This window comes from Megalobrama amblycephala, linkage group LG6 (assembly GCF_018812025.1).
Source record: "Megalobrama amblycephala isolate DHTTF-2021 linkage group LG6, ASM1881202v1, whole genome shotgun sequence".
Lineage (NCBI taxonomy): Eukaryota > Metazoa > Chordata > Actinopteri > Cypriniformes > Xenocyprididae > Megalobrama > Megalobrama amblycephala.
The window spans coordinates 41,456,286-41,476,979 of NC_063049.1; the positions used below are offsets into that span (position 1 = coordinate 41,456,286).

Below are 20,694 nucleotides of genomic sequence, written 5' to 3' on the forward strand. Positions count from 1 at the left end.
CAGAAGTGCGGTGAATGAGAGTATACATTAAATATATTTTTTGTGTTTCCATTAGCTCAAATAGCAAAAGAAAAACTCCACAATATTGTTTTCCAACTTTCAAAAAGAGGAAAAAATAGAGAGATTGATAAAGGCAGTCAGAAGAGAGAAAGAACCCTAACCCATCATTTTTACTGTCACTCCCATAGCTGCTGTATTAGAAACACCCTCACAGCAGCGTTAAAGGGTTAGTTCACCCAAAAATGAATTCATTTATTACTCACCCTCGTGCCGTTTTACAACCGTAAGACCTTCGTTGATCTTAGGAACACAAATTAAGATATTTTTGTTGAAATCTGATGGCTCAGTGAGGCCTCCATAGCCAGCAATGACATTTCCTCTCTCAAGATCCATAAACTGATTCATTATGCTCTGAAGCTTCCTGAAGCAGTGTTTTGAAATCGGCCATCACCAAATAATTAGTTATTTAGGTTTTTTTTGGTGCACCAAAAATATTCTTGTCGGTTTATAATATTAATATTGAACCACTGTACTCATGTGAACTAATTTAAATATGTTTTTAGTTACCTTAATGGATCTTGAGAGAGGAAATGTCATTGCTCCCTATGCAGGCCTCACTGAGCCATGGGATTTCAACAAAAATGTCTCAATTTGCTTTCCGAAGATTAATGAAGGTCTTACGGGTGTGTAACGACATGAGGGTGAGTAATAAATGACAGAATTTTTGGGTGAACTAACCCTTTAGCTAGTTTTTTGTAATTTGATGCAATGGTAATATAATTCAAACAAATATAAAACAAAGTATAGTGTTATAAATGTACATAAGCTTTATAAAAAATTAAATGAAAAAAACTTTGCAGGATTTACGATATTGATGACCGTTAAAACGCGTCATCACAGTCTTTGAAAAGTGTCATTTGTAACCATAGATGTAAAAATAGCCAGCTGCCATTGGATGGATTATCGCGCCCAAAAAAAACCGCCCAGAATGATTGACAGGCAAGTCGAGAACTCTTCAAGATTGCTATTTGGATATTTGTCAGGTAGTAGGGCCATTTTTTCCTCTTTTTGAAAGGTGTTTTAAAGTGTAGAACTCCATAAAGATCCAAAACTAAACGAACTGTTTTGTAGTCCACTACATTATGAGCACAATTTCTCTCATCTTATGTAGGCTACCTGGTGAAGACAGCCTTCATATTATGACTGACTGCCTGCCTTGGAGAAATACCTGATTTAATTTAAAATGGCGCCTCCTAGACTGTTCTGCTTAGCTGAGGTGGGCGTAACAGAAGAATGTGCCTTCTTCAATGAAATCCAGCCTGTGTGAAGTTAAAAAGCGATCATAAGGCGATTTTAGTTGCTATTACACGTGCGAGATAAACTACCTTGTTCTTAAGTGATATAATCTATCTGACGATTGCAAGAAACGATCCTTACTATCTTTAAAAATGACCGCTTTTCCATAGAGGGTATGCCCGTGGCGTCACCGTCGACCGTTAGGACTGCGGTCACGCCCACTGAGTGGCACAAAGACTGAGCGGCAGCATTGGTTTTCAGCGTGAATTCCGCGAAAAACACACAAAACACTTCCAAAACGGGAAAGAGCTTTGTGATTGACTGTACAAATAGCTTTACACAAAACCTGAGGTATAAATTTAAAGACTGCCGATAGCTAACGTTACAGATAAAAAAAGAAGCAAATGGATCACTGCAATTCACAGAAGCAGCTGGACTCCAGGCAGAGAAACATGGATTTGCAGTTATCATTTTGTGTCAAATTGTTGGATTTTGAGGTAAAATCATACCGTATATATTGTATTGACAACTCATCAATTAAATATTTACCATCTTATATTCTGAATTATTGGGTGTTTTTAAATAAACACTGACAAAAACTATACAAGTTTTAGGGATGGACAATATGACGATATATATATAACATTGACAAAGTGATCACGCGGATTTAAACCTACCTATATTGTAGTTATGTAAAATATTCACAGGCAGATTTCCTTTATGTATTTCCCCAGCGTCGAAATCATTCACATATAAATGTCAGGAAACATGACTCCTGGCTGCATGTCAATATCCATGGATTAGGTTTATTTGACAAGTTGTAAGGAACACTTACGAAGTCCAACCTTTAGTGTAATGTTTGTTTTACTCGCGTTTTCGCAGTTTCCTCTATTAAATCCAGTCACGCAGCAGGTTCTTTTGCCACTCAGTCCAGCTGAGGGAGCGCGTTCCGGCGGGAAAGTGACGTCGATGCCTACCCTCTATTAGATGCAGTCAAATAAAACCAAACCGATTAGAAAAATTAGTTTGCGAATCGGACTGAATCAATTATTGAGTCAGAGCAGTTCTCGAATCAGCAATCGCCGACTCATGTCCAAGTCGTAATAAGTCGAAAACCGATGCGTAAGCTGATAATAAAAGCATTTGAGTGAAGAAAATTTGATCGATGTGGTCAAAAGTAAGTTTACGATTTGTCTCAATGGTAGCCTACTTCACAACATGATGAAAATGAATTTTAGTTTTATGTTGGCTAAATTAATTTTTGTTTGAGCCAAATCTGATCTAAAACAAACTGATTCGGCGTTCAATAAGTCAAAAAAAAAACATTATTAATTATTTATTTACAAATAATTTATAAATAGTGTAATAAATGTACATACGTTTGACAGCATAAGCACAAAAAATATATTAAAAAAAATATAAAAACTATAAAATATAAAAACTTTGCAGGATTTACGATATTGATGACAGTTAAAACGCGCTGCCATTGGATGGATTATCGCGCCAAAAAAAACGCCCAGAATGATTGACAGGAAAGTCGAGAGCTCTTCAAGATTGCTGTTTATAAATAAATAATTAAAAATAAATTATTTTTAATTATTTATTTATAAAACGTAATGGACAAAATTTGCTGTAGGCTAATATGGCTTTACTGAAACATAAATCACGTTAACGGCTATGACACGCCGTAATATCCTGGACCACGTGATGAATTAGGTTTATTGAAATGAACTGTTCGAAAGAACCGATTCCAGGAATCGGACTGCACGTAGTTCGTTAACTACAGTCAAATTAAACGCGGTTTTGCATCTAGTACACAACATACAAGTTCGTATGAGCTGAAAGAACTATTTTTATCCTGTGGCATCATCTCTTCCACCGCAGATTCAAGAATCAATCACTGGAAAAGTGGATTTCCAGGGCGTCAACCAGGGTTAGGACAGTTAACATATTTCTCAAAAAAATCCCACGGTTAATTTAATTGTTTGAGCTTTGCAGTAATCAAATGCATCAAGAGCGAGAGATATTTTAAAATAATCTACGTTAAATGAGAGCACAAAACCCGTGGCGCAGAGCTGACATGTATAAATAGATGTCGGAAAACCAAACAAATCAATCAATGTACAGAAATGTAAATAACTTTTTTCATGTGCATCTAATGCTGTTATGACAACAATGACATACTGTATGCAATACAGAAACAGAAGGTAAGCCTATATCACAACCTAAACTAAACTATTTATATAACTAAATGACAAAACAACAGGAGTTATAAATGTGCTTATGCTGTCATAGACCAACTGAATGAGAAAATAATCTAAAAACTGTATGATCACAGACTACACCAGCCTTCATTTTTAAAAAAAAATATTGTTAAATTAAACTCTTTTATGCATCAGACATAGTATTGTTATTTGCATTTAATTATAACCTGAAGCATGTTTTATTGACCATAAATTTGAATAGCTTTCATCATGATCTACTCACCATCTTCCAGCAAAAATCAGGGAATTTCTTGAGGGGGAAATTAATCCTCAGCGTCCAAAACTTGATGCAGTGATCCAATGTGGAGGAAAACATTCAGTGTGGGCAACTTCACCCAAGTAAGTAAGAAAACTCCAAGGGATTTTCAGCGAGAGAAAAAAAAAGTCTGTGATCAAAAAGAGCGAAGTGCCTGAGATGACAGAGATTAGCGCTTCCGGTTATTCATTAGACCCAGAGCGAAATCACCAATCCTACTATGCCTGAGGCTGAGCTCATGAATATTCAAGTAGACCATGACAACGTCCACCTTCTGTTCTGTTCTGCCTCGTGAATATTAATTAGGTTGCGCTGACGTTGCTTCTTAAACGTCCAATGGAGAACATTTGCTTATGAATATTAAAACTAGTCCTTCGCCATAGTAGGACTACTAAATTTGCAGATCTTGACGGACACTGACGCCAGACAGATCCCTTGCGACTGCAAAACGTTTCATAAAAGCGCCAAAAGGTGATGACGGTTCATGTTTATACTTTTTTTGTGTATTTTTTTTTTTCATGAGGATGTCTTATTTGCCCCACCCTTTGTGTAGGCAATAACTTATTGTTGTATTAGCACTTTTCTCATTTTGACATAAAACTAAACAGTTGGCACAGTGTATTGTTTAAAGGGTTAGTTCACCCAAAAATGAAAATAATGTCATTTATTACTCATCCTCATGTCGTTCCACACCCATAAGGCTTTTGTTTATCTTCGGAACACAAATTAAGATATTTTTGATGAAATCTGATGGCTCAGTGAGGCCTCTATAGACAGCAGGTACTTAAAACATATTTAAAACAGTTCATGTGGTTCAATCTTAATATTATAAAGCGACAAGAATACTTTTTGTGCACCAAAAAACAAAATAATGACTTTTCAACAATATCTAGTGATGGCCGATTTCAAAACATGCTTCGAATCTTTTGTGTCGAATCATGATTCGGATCGGGTGTCAAAATGCCAAACTGCTGAAATCATGTGACTTCAAGATTCAAAGCGTTTTGAAATCGGCCATCACTAGATATCACTAAAAAGTCATTATTTTGTTTTTTTGGACAAGTTTAAAAAGACAAGTTTATCAAAGCACTTTCATATTGTTGCTATTTTTGTTGGTTTAACTGCTTCTGTTGGTCCATTTGTAAGTCGCTTCAGATAAAAAATGTTATTTGTTTATGTTATGTAGCCTATAGACCAATTTGGTGTTTGCAAACAGCGATGACGTTTTTTGTGGGCGGAGCCTAGCTGGTTGCAGAAAATGACAGTTGAGCAGTAGAAGTCTATGGAAGCCACGAAATAAAAGAATAAAAAAAGTTAATTTCGAGTTTATATCTCACAATTCTGACTTTTATTTCTCGCAAATCTGAGTTTACATCTCACATTTCTTACAAAGAAAAACAGAATTGTGAGATATACTCGTTATTCTGTCTTTTCTGAATTGCAATTTATCCCGCAATTCTGACTTTTCCCCCCTCAGAATTGTGAAATAAACTCACAATTGCGAGTTATAAAGTCCGAACTGGGAGTAATAAACACGCAAATGCAAGAAAAAAAAAATAGAATTGTGAAATAAATATTATTATGTTTAAAAGTTATCTATGTAAAATATTATAGGTTTAAATTATTTTAATTATAATTATTTCATGCCGTGTAACTGCTATGTATGTATGTCCTCTGAGCTGCATATGTGAATTATGTAGACTTACTGTTTACATCAAATTCCTGCTTTAATAGTAGACTAATCCTTGCAGGTGTCATCAGTCCAGGCTGTGAAACGTCTCTGTTTATCTTCAAAGGACGTTTTCAACGATGATTTTCTTTAAAAATGAAGACTATATTTTTTGCATTCCGATTCCAACATCCAGAGGCACAACAAAACATTTTTCTCTTATTCTGTGGATTTTGCACATTTTCCTTCAATTGCTACCGCTATTTTTCTGCAACCAGTATGCGCGCGCAGCTGCAAGTGACGTAATTGTGATGTCTGCTCCAAAGTGGCCTATAGTACCCTACTGAAACTTCAACATTTGTAATGTACATTTGTAGTACACTTTACAAGTTGTTTCTTTCTATGAAGCACCTTTTAGTTTAAAATCATACAAAGGACAATATTTTAATAATTTTTTTTGAGTTGCTTAATGTTTACTACAAACATTTGAACTTGAGTTTATAAAAGTTTCATAGAAACTTGTACTAGTTGAGTAAAGCAAATCAATTTTACAACAACTGCAAATTGTCATTTCAAAACGTCAGTCACAGTTCAGAGAGAGGGCAGCGAAGCCTCATGGCGACACCTAGTGGATTAAACCTCTTTTTTTTTATCAATGAAAATGTGACATTTTAAAAAATCTAGTGCATGGCTTCCAGAAATTCACTGTTTTTGGCTGCTTTTCTTTAACTGTTTCATCCACTTATGCATTAAAAGTCCATTACACTTTTTAGTTATGTAAACTAAATTTAAGGGAGTGTAACATGGGGTCAGTTGTAACACTCAGTTTGACAAGTCAGAAAAGAGCTGTGGTGATGCCAGCAATTTCATACATTCCCATCAACCTTTTTGAGCTCACAGGAGAAGTGGCATGTGACTGTGACATTTTATGACCAAAAAAAAAATGATTTTCAGGAAGGAAATTTAGATTTTTTTGTCCAGAAATCATGATTTTGTAGATTATTGGATTTACATAGGCTAACCTAAATTAGCTGTTTCTCTAGTATAATTTGGTGATTTGGGTGGGAATAGTTGTAACAACATTCATTAAAATGTATACAACCAACCCCTTATGGTGGTCCAATGTGTCCAGTTACACATTCTCTGTTGAGGCAAAGTCACGTAAGTTGCTCATCTAGGGATTTATTTTTTAAATAAGGCGTTTTTTTATGTGATATCCCAAATATTCACATAAAAATAGGTGGATGGCAACATAGCTGGTGACTGAACCCTTATGTGACAGGAATACAGTACATAGTACAGACACAAACACAAGCAATTGTTTTGTGCTAAATATAAGCTCATTAAAGAAATAAGCCGACAATATAATAGCACTTTAAATCGTTCAGTTTTTTCAAAATAGATTTTTTTTTCCTCAATAAAGTTCTTGCATAAATGAGATAGTGTGGATCTTGTTTCAGCAAATTATCTCTCACTGTTACATCTTTCCCCAGCTAGTGTTACAACTCAACACACTAGAACACAAATCTAAGTGAGTTTTATTCTTAGTAGACAAATGTGGCTACCGTGTATCAAAGTTTGAGAAATCTAGCACAAACAACCACTGAGTTACTGATGCTAAAACAAAAAGTGTTAATCAGAACTGACCTTTCCTTTAACCATGCCCAATAAACATGTATAGTAAACTAATGTCATGAACATTAATGGGGACCTATAATGCTCCTTTTCACAAGATGTAATATAAGTCTCTAGTGTCTCCAGAATGTGTCTGTGAAGTTTCAGCTCAAAATACCCCACAGATCATTTATTATAGCTTGTCAAATTTGCCCCTATTTGGGTGTGAGCAAAAACACACCGTTTTTGTGTGTGTCCCTTTAAATGCAAATGAGCTGCTGCTCCCAGCCCCCTTTCCAGAAGAGGGTGGAGCTTTAAAGCTGCCTTCACATGCTCATGAATGATCTTAAATATGAGTTTTCTAGGTAAAAATTGTACATGAACGTCCTCCCATTTCAAAACTTGAATGCGATGAGCTCGTAATCAGGACTTCAGAAGTGTGGATTATCAAATTTCCGTTAGCGCGTGAAGACAGCGTAACAGCTCACGCTTCGGTTGCTCAACAAAGCTGGAGAATCTCACGCAGGCAAAATGAGGATTGTCAGTAACGGTGTTCAGCCTTACATTGTTCAAACCGGAGTCGACACTGATGGAGAGACTCAGGAAGAAGTTACAACTTTTAGAATGAAACTGGACGTTTCTGAATGGTTAGTGGATAAATTTATGTAGTTGCTGTGGAGTTGATTCAACTCATCCACTAGCATGTGCCGTCATGTTAATCTTCTGTGCAAATCCAGCGTTGAATTGACACTCGTTTGTGAAGCAGTCCGGCGTAAAATGACGGCATGACAACAACACTCTACTACAACAACTCTTCCTCTTCTCTAAAGCAGCCCAACATGGCCCCGCCCCCTTTGTTTGTGTGTTCTCGGGGGCGGGGTTTATGTAAATTTTAGGGTTAGTGATGTCACCAACCCAGGGAAAAGGTGTTTGTAGTCCCTACCAGCTGTTTGTTGTAGTTCTTAAACAGCGATTTCTGTAAAATCCTTTTGCATTGAACTTTGAGTGTTGTAACTTTGCAGATGTTGTTTATGCTCAAACAGCAACATTACACACTTACTAAAGTTAAAAAAGCAAAATCATAACTTTAACTAAACAATATAAAATAAAATAAAATAAATGCAATGTTTACAACCGATCTATCCAAGTTGTGCAGTTTTTGGTTTTGTGCTCTTGAAGAGTGTGGACACTTGCTTAAGGTTCATCCAGATGTCACCAGGTGGTTGCTCAGCAGCATCAGACAATCTGCAGGACACAAAGACAAGGACACCAAAGCGTGTTTGAGTGTCGGTGTTAACTAGAGCACATATGGTTAAAGCTTGCGTGCATCTCTATTTTTTTCAGTATCTATCTATCTATCTATCTATCTATCTATCTATCTATCTATCTATCTATCTATCTATCTATCTATCTATCTATCTATCTATCTATCTATCTATCTATCTATCTAATTTTCTTCAGTTACATTTGTATTGAGTGCAGTCACTTTCCACTATTTCACAAGAAACTGAGACTGTTGAGCAAATGTTTGGCCAACAGCTATAATACGGTTTAACAGGCTTTGTGTGTCAAACACAGATTAAGTTATTCATGCAGAAATAGCTGTTCAGATAGCCTGCAGCTGATGTTTAAAAGCAACAAGGGGCGTATTTTTATTCTGTGGGCGGACTGACTGAATCAGGTGGAGCTCTTTTACTCCATGACATGGTAGAACATCTATCCATCTAGGACATCTCAGAAGGATTGCTTTAAATGGAAAACCACAAAGGAGAGAAAACTGGCGCAGTTCAACAGGTGAGTTTGCACATTATTTACTAACTCATGAATAATTATATATCTGAGATACGCTGAACATGCTCCTGATGTGGGTTTTTGTCTTTTCAGATGGACAATGACAGGGATTGTTTGTTGTCCTCCTCACATGAGGACACAGGGAAAAGTGGAACTAGCTCATTGTCTTCTGCCTCATTTAATTTCATCAATTCCATTATAGGATCTGGAATTATAGGTAATGTTTTGTTGTTTATGCTGCTGCAAAATGATAATATCAATTTAATAAATACACACTAAATATTAAACCAAATATATCTTCCTCTTGATCTTAATAACTTGTTGAAAAATATAAATTGCACATGTAAATATTGTTCCAAAGCTAACATTATTATTATTATGATTATTAATTGATGAGTTGGAGCATATATTTTGAGGGGAAAGCATCATCAAGTGTCCAGCCATACATGTGAACTCCTGAAGTGTTTAAAAAGCATGTCATGAAGGTGGTTGAGAGCATGTCTAGCAAATAGTTTAGCATCTAAAATCTGATTTGTTTAACATTTTTGATCACTACATAATTCCCATATTTTAATAGTTTTGATGACTTTGTACAAACTCTTGACTGACAGTTTAGATTTTTTTTCATCTAATTATTTAAAAAATTAAAAATATAAGTCAAAAGCATGCTTAATGGCCTATTACTGATGTTTGTATGCTATCATGTTCATTATTTTCTCACATTTTTGCATATTTTAATAGGCCAGTAGATGTGAGAACTGGCTTAGATTCCACACGGCACAGGATCATATGACTACTGAACAGCCCTAGTCAGTTCACATGCTTCTGCTGCAGGAAAAAAAAAAAAAAGAAAAGAAGAAAAATATTTTTCTGGTCCGATGATATGTCCAGAAAAGGTCAGCATTAAATTTGAATGCATACATGCATTCTTTGCAGTAGCTATTTCTGTGCTCTATCACCTGCCTGATCAGAGAGGAAAACAAAACTAGTTAGCCAGCTGATCTTTCCCACTATCCTCTATGGGAGACTGGGGCTAGTTGTCACATTTATGTGAATATTTTCAAGTCTGGGTTTAATTTTAGTCACCTTCTACTATATGTATAGATACAAACCTTTGGATTTGGCTGCAAAAAATGTGTTTACTAGTTTATATTGAACAAGTGCTCCACATCTCTGGTCTCTTGGTTTCATTCATCTAGGTTTGCCATATTCTTTGAGTCAGGCTGGTCTCCCAATGGGTCTTCTGCTACTTTTTCTGGTTGCCTACATCACAGGTATGCACTGCAAGTGTTCATTGCCTGTTAACTATGCATCTAGACCACAATAATGTGCATTTTAAAATACTTGCATGCACTGGTTGTGCAAAAAAAACTTTCTTAACATTATATGTGAACGTGGTAACACATATAAAGTATTAACTATGACTTTTCCCTCAATATACTCCTAATCTCCTGCTCATTAATAGTTAGTAAAGTAGTTGTTAAGTTCAGGTATTTGGCAGGATTAAGGTCATGCAGAATAAGGCATTAATATGTGATTAATAAGTACTGATAAATAGCCAATATTTTAGTAATATGCATGCTAATAATCAACTAGTTAAAAGTGAACGTCAAGGATCATATTAAAATCCATGTCATGACCCATTTAAACATATGTCAAATGTAGTGCCATTGTCAAAAGTTCATTGCTCCCATCATGTTTTTATTTTATTTTATTTTTTTCTGCAGATTACTCCATCATTCTGCTGGTCAGAGGAGGGAATCTGTCTGGCACTCACAGTTATCAGTCTCTGGTTCAAAGCACCTTTGGCCAGATAGGATATTTGATTGTGTCAGCGCTGCAGTTTCTTTACCCATTCATCGGTAATCACCGACATCTGTCCTAATGACCTTTTGTATTTATATTGTGAGGTGAAGTGAGATTTTGAAGAATATAATTGTCTGTATTGTGTCCCACATATAGCAATGATCAGCTACAACATCATCACAGGTGATACGCTGACCAAAGTGTTTATGAGAATCCAAGGAGGTGAGCTGGTTATTACATTTAACGTTTCTTTTTTTAAAACAGTGTCATATCTATATTTTTATTGTTATTTTTTTTGTCCCAGAGGTCTGCCTATAATCTTAGCAAAGTGTTTTGTGCCAAAAAGTCATAATTTAGTTATTATGACTATGTTCATTCATCTCACATGCATAATTACTAAAGGCAAAGGTGAACATTTATTAATAAGCAATTTAATAAATGTTTATAGTTTCATTATTTTTCATTAAACTTATTAAAACATGTTAATTTATTAAACATATTAATAAATGGTAATTTCCAACATACTTTGTGTTCATTTTAAGCAAGCAATACAATACCCAACTGGGTCAAAACAACCCAGTTGCTGGGTTTGTCCATTTTCATGAATAGGAATTATTGACATGCAAATGTGGATGATTTTGTGTTAATATTTCAGGTTTTTAGAACAGCTGTTGTTCTGCTTTGTTTTAATAGGTGCTCTTTTTTGACTCTAGAAAGTTTTGTGTTCTGAAAGTTACAGTATGTTTTCATAGTACAATAAACACATGATAAATTCATCTTGGGTCTAAATGTCTTGTGTCTGTGTTTTGAAAGGTCACCTCCAAAAAGTAGTCATTTTTTTCTCTGTGAATGCATTGATAAAAGCAGAAACATTACATTTGTGCTCTTTTTTTTTTTTCTTTTTGTTTCAGTTGGTCCTGGAAACATTCTTACAGAGAGACATTTTGTCATTCTGATGTCCACTCTTCTATTCACACTTCCCCTGTCTCTCTATAGAGATATAGCAAAGCTGGGAAAGGTTGAGTATTACCAGTTATTCACTGTGCTAATTAATTAATTAATTTATTTATTTATTTTCAAATTTCAATATAGTCACTTGTGATCTGTAGCTTTAAATGAATAAATTCACCTATTATTTACTCATTCTCATGTCTTTTTGGAACTGTATGTTGTTTTTCTGTGTAACACAAAAGGACAATTTCTTCATACAACAGCATTTCATAGTGACCATGTCTGATTACACTCTAAAAAATGCTGGGTTAAAAACAACCTAAGTTGGATTGAAAATAGACAAAACCAGTGATTGGGTTGTTTTAATCCAGCGGTTGGATTAAATGTTTGACCAACCTGCTGGGCAGTTTTATTTAAAGGTGCCGTAGAACGTCTTTTTAAAAGATGTAATATAAGTCTAAGGTGTCCCCTGAATGTGTCTGTGAAGTTTCAGCTCAAAATACCCCATAGATTTTTTTTAATTAATTTTTTTAACTGCTTATTAAATATGCGCCGATTCAGCGTGCGGCCCCTTTAAATGCTCGCGCTCTCCGCCCCCTCCCGAGCTCTCGACTCTATCATTGCATAAACAAAGTTCACACAGCTAATATAACCCTCAAAATGGATCTTTACAAAGTGTTCGTCATGCAACATGTCTAATCGCGTAAAGTATAGTATTTATTTGGATGTTTACATTTGATTCTGAATGAGTTTGATAGTGCTCCGTGGCTAATGGCTAATGCTACACTGTTGGAGAGATTTATAAAGAATGAAGTTGTGTTTATGCATTATACAGACTGCAAGTGTTTAATAATGAAAATAGTGACGGCTCTCTTGTCTCTGTGAATACAGTATTAAACGATGCTAACTTTAACCACATTTAACAGTACATTAGCAACATGCTAACGAAACATTTAGAAAGACAATTCACAAATATCACTAAAAATATCATGATATCATGGATCATGTCAGTTATTATTGCTCCATCTGCCATTTTTCGCTGTTGTTCTTGATTGCTTACCTAGTCTGATGATTCAGCTGTGCACAGATCCAGACGTTAATACTGGCTGCCCTTGTCTAATGCCTTGAACATGAGCTGGCATATGCAAATATTGGGGGCGTACATATTAATGATCCGACTGTTACGTAACAGTCAGTGTTATGTTGAGATTCGCCTGTTCTTCGGAGGTCTTTTAAACAAATGAGATTTATATAAGAAGGAGGAAACAATGGAGTTTAAGACTCACTGTATGTAATTTCCATGTACTGAACTCTTGTTATTCAACTATGCCAAGATAAATTAAATTTTTAATTCTAGGGCACCTTTAACTCAACTTATAAAAATGACTATATGGCTGGCTTAAACTGAACCCAAAATAGGTTGGAAATGAAAAATCAGACACATAATTACTAGAGGCAACAATAATAATCCAAAGGTGAACATTTACTAATAAGCAATTTAATAAATGTTTATAGTTTATTATTCATTAAACCTATTAAAACATATTAATTTATTAAACATATTAATAAATGTTAATTTCCAACATTGTGTTCATTTTAAGCAAGCAATACGATAGTTGAGTTAAATAAAACTACCTAGCAGGTTGGGCAAACATTCAACCCAACTGTTGGGTTAAAACAACCCAGTTTGTCCATTTTCAACCCAACTTGGGTTGTTTTGAACCCAGCATTTTTTACAGTGCACCACATCAGACTCTAGAATGGACAAAAAAGCACAATAATAGTTTTATAAGAATAGTCCATATGACCCGTGTGTTACATTCATGATATTTGAAGCCAGGTCATTGTTGTGCTCCACAGAAAAATAACATCACATGGGTTTGGAATTGGATAACATGAATATTTTCATTTTTGGGTGAACTATTGCTTTAAATTGACAATAATGGACTCTCTTTCCCTCCTCTGTTCCAGGTATCTTTATTGTCGATGCTCTTGACTTTTGCCATCCTCATCACAGTGGTCGTGAGAGCAGCGACGTTAGGACCACAGATGTATAAAATCTCTCTTTCCGTCTGTGTGCATTCATTCACACTGTCCACCATATGCTCATGTTTGCTGACCGCAGCTCTGGATAATGATTTACCCTTTTTCTGAGGAATTATATCTGCACTCCGTTCATTGGGTTTATTTAATTTTTGATTCGATTTTTCCATCATATTTTGGCCTTTGTGTACTCAAGGCATATAGTGACACGCTGTAGGGATACAATATATATATGTTTTGTGATGGTTCATAAGGAAAACCCCTGACCCGTGTGAACCCAGATCAAATATGTGATTTTCACTTAGCACATGATTAAACAGGCAAAAGAATCACTATAATACTATTTTCTAGTATTATCATAGAGACTTGGGAATGTGACTTTCTTGACTCTTTGTGGCCCTGTTTCCACCTGGTATTAAGATGCGTTTTGGTCGATCGGATCACAAGTGGACGAGGGAGACACATATCCGTTTACACCTGGTGTTTAAATCCATCTCTGTTGTCCACTTTCAACCACTTCTGTCTTGATTTCTTCAAGGGGAGCGTCTATGGGCGGCCAAATGTATGGGTTTTTTCAGATCATTCGATCTAATGGACAAAATAAGCTTGCTCAATTTACATATGAACACGCCCAGAGATGAGAGAAAAACATAAGCTGGAGAGCATCAGCTTTCGTTTCTGCTCAACACTGCTGAATGCAGTGAGTACATTTTAGAAATCAGGAATGGGGAGAGGACATTGTACTTAGTACGTTTTTCGACTTCAACCCAAACTTGGGTCTTCAGTTCAGCCGACAAAGTTTAAATCCCATCTGGCTAGCGTGCTTCACATTATATCTTCGCGTTAGGTCAGTAGGTGGAGAGTAGGCGGTCTTTAGTGACTGTTCGAATGCATTTGATCACATGAGCGTTTCCACTACGAAAGCAATCTGGTGTGGTGAGAAATCGAGTCCCCCCAGGAATCGGGTCTCCTTTAGGACCCCAAGAGATCCCATTGGTTCAACATTATGATTTATATGGTTTAACATGTAAAATATTATTATAAAATATAATGTCTTTTAAATTACATGGTTCAAATACTAGTATACTCATTTTATATTTCAAGCATGTTGTTTGTGCACTTAATGCAGTAAACATCTTACAATAGTGAAATAGGTTATAATTAGTCAAGACATCACAATAACAACTTTTGATCAGGCATTACTGCCTGATCCTAAAGGAGACCTGATTCCTGGGGGGCACTCGATTTCTCATGTCACTCAAAACCTTTTACACCCTGTTTATACCTGTATTTAGTGTTGCGATCCAATTGACCAAAATGTAATAATATACTTAATACCAGGTGGAAACAGGGCCTATGACATGCTAAAAAAAACACTCAAACCACCCTAACAATGTCACAGCATCATGGTAGTGACTTTTGCATGGGCATGCACAAACATTAAAAATGATTTATACAATTAATACTTTACGTATTTTTTTTCTGTCCACAGACCTGCTTCAGACGGTGCATGGGTGTTTGCACGGTGGAATGCAATTCAGGCAGTTGCTGTCATGTCTTTTGGTGAGGTTTTACTTTTAGTGATATACACCTTTCGCACTTTCAGAATTAAAGTACTTTTTCAATTGAAATTTTGACATATTTTTCAGCTTTTATCTGCCACCATAACAGCTTCATGATCTACGGGTCGCTGCAGGAGCCCACGTTAAGCAGCTGGTCTCTTGTCACGCATGTATCTGTGGGCTCAGCCGCGCTGTTCAGTGCTGTGTTTGCTGCTGCAGGTTATGCAACATTTACTGGTTATACACAAGGTAAATTACTGTACATCCTGAGTCAGAAATACGGTAAAATAATGCACTGAAAGAACCTGAAATGATTATTCCTGTTGTGTTTCCTGTCCAAGGTGATATATTTGAGAACTACTGCAGGAATGATAACTTGGCTACATTCGGTCGATTCTGCTACGGTGTCAGTATAATCACCACATTCCCTCTGGAGTGCTTTGTGACCCGTGAGGTAAGATAATTGAAGCTTTTATATGTGGGTGATTCTTCAACTAGGGGCACTTTTGACTACTTGAAAGCTTGAAAATCAAAACTTCTTAATGTTAAAACATTTATCATGTCCTGAAATGAAGATCTGATCATGGCCTTCAACCGGATTTTCCATCATAATCAAATATATATTTTGTTCTTGTAATGGGAATGACAGCAGATTCTTTGACATAAAAACATCAAATTTGTAAACATAGCAAATTAATTGAATGGTTTTATTAGGGTTATTATAGTTTACTGAAACTAAAACCATACAAAAAAAAATGTTACTTGAAATAAAATACAATAATTTTTATTACACTTAATTTTTTATTTCACTTCATATATATATATATATATTTAACCTACAGCACTCGGCCTGCGGCCTCGTGCCTACGGACGAATCACAGCGTGCTGATATACAGCCATATCGCACGGCTACTCGTGTGATATTGCTCATATATATATATATATATATATATATATATATATATATATATATATATATATATATATATTATTTTTATTTTAGTATTTCTCATTTTCATTTAGTTTCATTTAGTAAAAACATAAATATTAACATAAATATAATTTTATTTCACTTAATTTTTGATTTCACTTCATATATATATATATATATATATATATATATATATATATATATATATATATAAATGAAGTTAAATACAATTATTATTTATTTATGTTTTAAATAAATGATGTGAAATAAAAATTAAAAATGAGAAATACTGAAATAAAAATAAGTATATATATATATATATATATATATATAAAATATTTTATTTCATTATTTCTCATTTTCATTTAGTTTAACTTGATGCAAACAATTTATTTAAATGAATTTAAACCTTTTAATATTAATTTAAACTATATTTGCAATATATATATGTGTGTGTATGTGTATATATATATATATATATATATATATATATATATATATATATATATATATATATATATATATATATAGATAGATAGATAGATAGATAAAAATGACAAAAACACAACAAAAGTACTAACTTAAAATAAAAACAAAATGAAAATGGAAAATTATTAAAAAAAATCAAAAGTAGGATTCTGATATTAGCACTTTTTTTTATAATTTATTAAAAAGTAAAAGTGAAAAGCATTTAAAATCATTTTTTTGTGACACATGTCAAAGTCTTCACACATTTCCAGAGCTTTCTGTTTGACATTACAGTCATCCTGACTCTTTAATGACTGCATGCAATGTTTGAATTCATTTTAATGTGTGACATCCTTAAAGGGATAGTTCACCCCAAAATGAAAATTATTCTGTGATTTACTCAACCTCAAGCCATCCTAGGTGTATATGACTATCTTCTTTCAGACGAATGCAATCGGAAATATATTTAAAAATATCCTGGCTCTTCCAAGCTTTATAATGGCAGTGAACGGGGGGCGTGATTTTGAATCCCAAAAAAATGCAGTTATTCTAGTTTATAAAGTTTTAAATATGGATATTTTTCTTACAAAACCCATCACTTTGCTTCAAAAGGCCTTTATTAACCCCCTGGAGTCATATGGATTATATTTATGATGGATATATGCACATTTTTTGGGTTTTAAAACAGGCCCCCCATTCACTACCATTATAAATCTATTTTTAAATATATCTCTGATCGTGTTCGTCTGAAAGAAGATAATCATATACACCTAGGATGGCTTGAGGGGAGTAAATCATGGGGTAATTTTCATTTTGGGGTGAACTAACCCTTTAAGATGATTGTTTTAGTATTTGTTTAACTTGCTTTAAAGTTGGTCCTTTCTTGGTGGTGTCCAGGTGATCTCCAATGTCTTTTTTAAAGGAGAACTCAGTAACACCGCCCATGTCATCATTACCTTGGTGATCATATCAGCAACGACTGCCATATCCCTCTCTTATGACTGTCTGGGTATTGTACTGGAACTAAATGTGAGTTTTCCTGTAAAATCATTAACAGCAAAATATGTGGTTAGCAACAGTAGTTGATGTTGCTGGTCAGTCACATTCAGAGATGTCTGTAAATGTTTTTCCATCTCGTTCAGGGTGTTTTGAGTGCTGTACCGCTCATGTTCATCTTCCCCGCCGCCTGCTTTCTGAAGCTCTCGGAGGGCCGCTGGTTTCGTGGGGAAAACCTCATCCCCAGCATCATCCTGGTGGCGGGTGTTTGTGTTATGATAATCGGCTTAATCATGATGGTGCTCTTCCCTCAGGACTGTTCCCACGGAGCAGAGCTGTTCTACTGCACCGCCTCCAACACCTCCGTTCCCAGCACCACTTCACAGAGCAGTGTGCTGCAGTTTATTAACGCCACACAGAATGCCAGCATTTTCTGACTCAAATTCATTTTACTGGAATTCTTTTCACAGGAATCTTTTTATTTTATATGCTGTTTTCTAGTGATACATTGTTGATGCAATTGTTGTATTAAAGAAATCACATAAAAACAAGCCTAAAAAGATTTTTTTGTAATTATGTGAAGTTGTTTATTAATATTAGGGCAGCTCAGTGGGTAGCACTGTCGCCTCACAGCAAGAAGGTCCCCGGTTCAAGTGGAGTTTGTTTGCATGTCTGCCCCACAATCCAAAAACATGCAGTATAGGTGAGTTGGAGATGATAAATTGTCAGAATTATAAAACAAAATCAGAATTGCGAGTTATAAACTCATAATTATGCATTATAAACTCAAAATTGTATAAACTCGCAATTCTGACTTTTTTCCTCAGAATTCTGACTTTATATCTCACAATTCTGACTTTATAATTCACAATTCTGACTTTATATTTTGCAATTCTGACTTTATAATTCATAATTCTGACTTTATAACTCACAATTCTGACTTTATATCTCGCAATTCTGACTTTATAACTCAATTCTGACTTTATAATTCACAATTCTGACTTTATAATTCACAATTCTGACTTTATAATTCACAACTCTGACTTTATAATTCACAATTCTGACTTTATAACTCAATTCTGACTTTATAATTCACAATTCTGACTTTATATCTCGCAATTCTGACTTTATAATTCACAATTCTGACTTTATAATTCAATTCTGACTTTATATCTCGCAATTCTGACTTTATAATTCACAATTCTGACTTTATAACTCAATTCTGACTTTATAATTCACAATTCTGACTTTATATCTCGCAATTCTGACTTTATATCTCGCAATTCTGACTTTATAATTCACAATTCTGACTTTTTATCTCGCAATTCTGACTTTATATAATGCAATTCTGACTTTATAATTCAATTCTGACTTTATAACTCACAATTCTGACCTTATATCACACAATTCTGACTTTATAACTCACAATTCTGACTTTATCTCGCAATTCTGACTTTATATCACGCAATTCTGACTTTATAACTCAATTCTGACTTTATATCTCACAATTCTGACTTTATAATTCACAATTCTGACTTTATATCTCTCAATTCTGACTTTATAATTCACAATTCTGACTTTTTATCTCGCAATTCTGACTTTATATCACGCAATTCTGACTTTATAACTCAATTCTGACTTTATATCTCACAATTCTGACTTTATAATTTACAATTCTGACTTTATAATTCACAATTCTGACTTTATATCTCTCAATTCTGACTTTATAATTCACAATTCTGACTTTATAACTCAATTCTGACTTTATAATTCACAACTCTGACTTTATAATTCACAATTCTGACTTTATAACTCAATTCTGACTTTATAATTCACAATTCTGACTTTATAACTCAATTCTGACTTTATAATTCACAATTCTGACTTTATATCTCTCAATTCTGACTTTATAATTCACAATTCTGACTTTATAACTCAATTCTGACTTTATAATTCACAATTCTGACTTTATAATTCACAATTCTGACTTTATAATTCACAACTCTGACTTTATAATTCGCAATTCTGACTTTATAACTCAATTCTGACTTTATAATTCACAATTCTGACTTTATAATTCACAACTCTGACTTTATAATTCACAATTCTGACTTTATAACTCAATTCTGACTTTATAATTCACAATTCTGACTTTATAACTCAATTCTGACTTTATAATTCACAATTCTGACTTTATATCTCTCAATTCTGACTTTATAATTCACAATTCTGACTTTATAACTCAATTCTGACTTTATAATTCACAATTCTGACTTTATAATTCACAATTCTGACTTTATAATTCACAACTCTGACTTTATAATTCGCAATTCTGACTTTATAACTCAATTCTGACTTTATAATTCACAATTCTGACTTTATAACTCAATTCTGACTTTATAATTCACAATTCTGACTTTATATCTTGCAATTCTCACTTTATAATTCTCAATTCTGACTTTATAATTCACAATTCTGACTTTATATCTCGCAATTCTGACTTTATATCTCGCAATTCTGACTTTATAATTCACAATTCTGACTTTTTATCTCGCAATTCTGACTTTATATAATGCAATTCTGACTTTATAATTCAATTCTGACTTTATAACTCACAATTCTGACTTTATAATTCACAATTCTGACTTTTTATCTCGCAATTCTGACTTTATATCACACAATTCTGACTTTATAACTCACAATTCTGACTTTTTATCTCGCAATTCTGACTTTATATCACGCAATTCTGACTTTATAACTCAATTCTGACTTTATATCTCACAATTCTGACTTTATAATTCACAATTCTGACTTTATAATTCACAATTCTGACTTTATATCTCTCAATTCTGACTTTATAATTCACAATTCTGACTTTATATCTCGCAATTCTGACTTTATAACTCAATTCTGACTTTATAATTCACAATTCTGACTTTATAATTCACAATTCTGACTTTATAACTCAATTCTGACTTTATAATTCACAATTCTGACTTTATATCTCGCAATTCTGACTTTTTATCTTGCAATTCTGACTTTATAAT

At 34.2% G+C, this 20,694-nt stretch overlaps 2 protein-coding genes across 6 annotated transcripts in view; one reads left to right on the plus strand and one right to left on the minus strand.

Moving 5' to 3' along the window:
* Nucleotides 1–4,321, minus strand: part of scn1laa (sodium channel, voltage-gated, type I-like, alpha) — a 71,806-nt gene extending 67,485 nt beyond the window's left edge. For 2 of the 4 annotated variants that reach the window (XM_048194658.1, XM_048194656.1), the window contains exon 1: nt 3,784–4,320. The gene's annotated coding sequence lies outside the window, so the exon portion shown is untranslated. Of the gene's footprint in view, nt 1–1,228; nt 1,497–3,783 lie in introns of those variants that run through there. The other 2 variants (XM_048194660.1, XM_048194657.1) reach the window with 2 other exon arrangements.
* Nucleotides 1,262–18,195, plus strand: slc38a11 (solute carrier family 38 member 11). Of its 2 annotated transcripts, XM_048194661.1 has the most exons (14): nt 1,262–1,276; nt 3,794–3,899; nt 8,828–8,893; nt 8,984–9,107; nt 10,090–10,164; nt 10,618–10,752; nt 10,853–10,918; nt 11,608–11,714; nt 13,619–13,698; nt 15,183–15,253; nt 15,340–15,501; nt 15,594–15,706; nt 17,549–17,680; nt 17,794–18,195. In XM_048194661.1, the coding sequence occupies exons 3-14, from the start codon at nt 8,852–8,854 to the stop codon at nt 18,082–18,084; spliced, it is 1,398 nt and encodes a 465-aa protein (XP_048050618.1). In that variant the 5' UTR covers nt 1,262–1,276; nt 3,794–3,899; nt 8,828–8,851; the 3' UTR covers nt 18,085–18,195. The 2 variants fall into 2 exon arrangements, with proteins under 2 accessions (XP_048050618.1, XP_048050619.1); XM_048194662.1 differs by lacking the exons at nt 1,262–1,276; nt 3,794–3,899; nt 8,828–8,893; nt 8,984–9,107 and adding an exon at nt 9,420–9,786.
* Nucleotides 18,196–20,694: the final 2,499 nt, after the last annotated feature.

Excerpts from the sequence above, each read along its gene's own strand:
- slc38a11 (XM_048194661.1), top strand. The coding sequence starts at position 8,852 with ATGGAAAACCACAAAGGAGAGAAAACTGGCGCAGTTCAACAG. Across the intron at positions 10,753-10,852 it reads GTTTCTTTACCCATTCATCG|CAATGATCAGCTACAACATC; the intron begins GTAATCACCGAC and ends TCCCACATATAG. Across the intron at positions 15,502-15,593 it reads ATTTACTGGTTATACACAAG|GTGATATATTTGAGAACTAC; the intron begins GTAAATTACTGT and ends TTCCTGTCCAAG.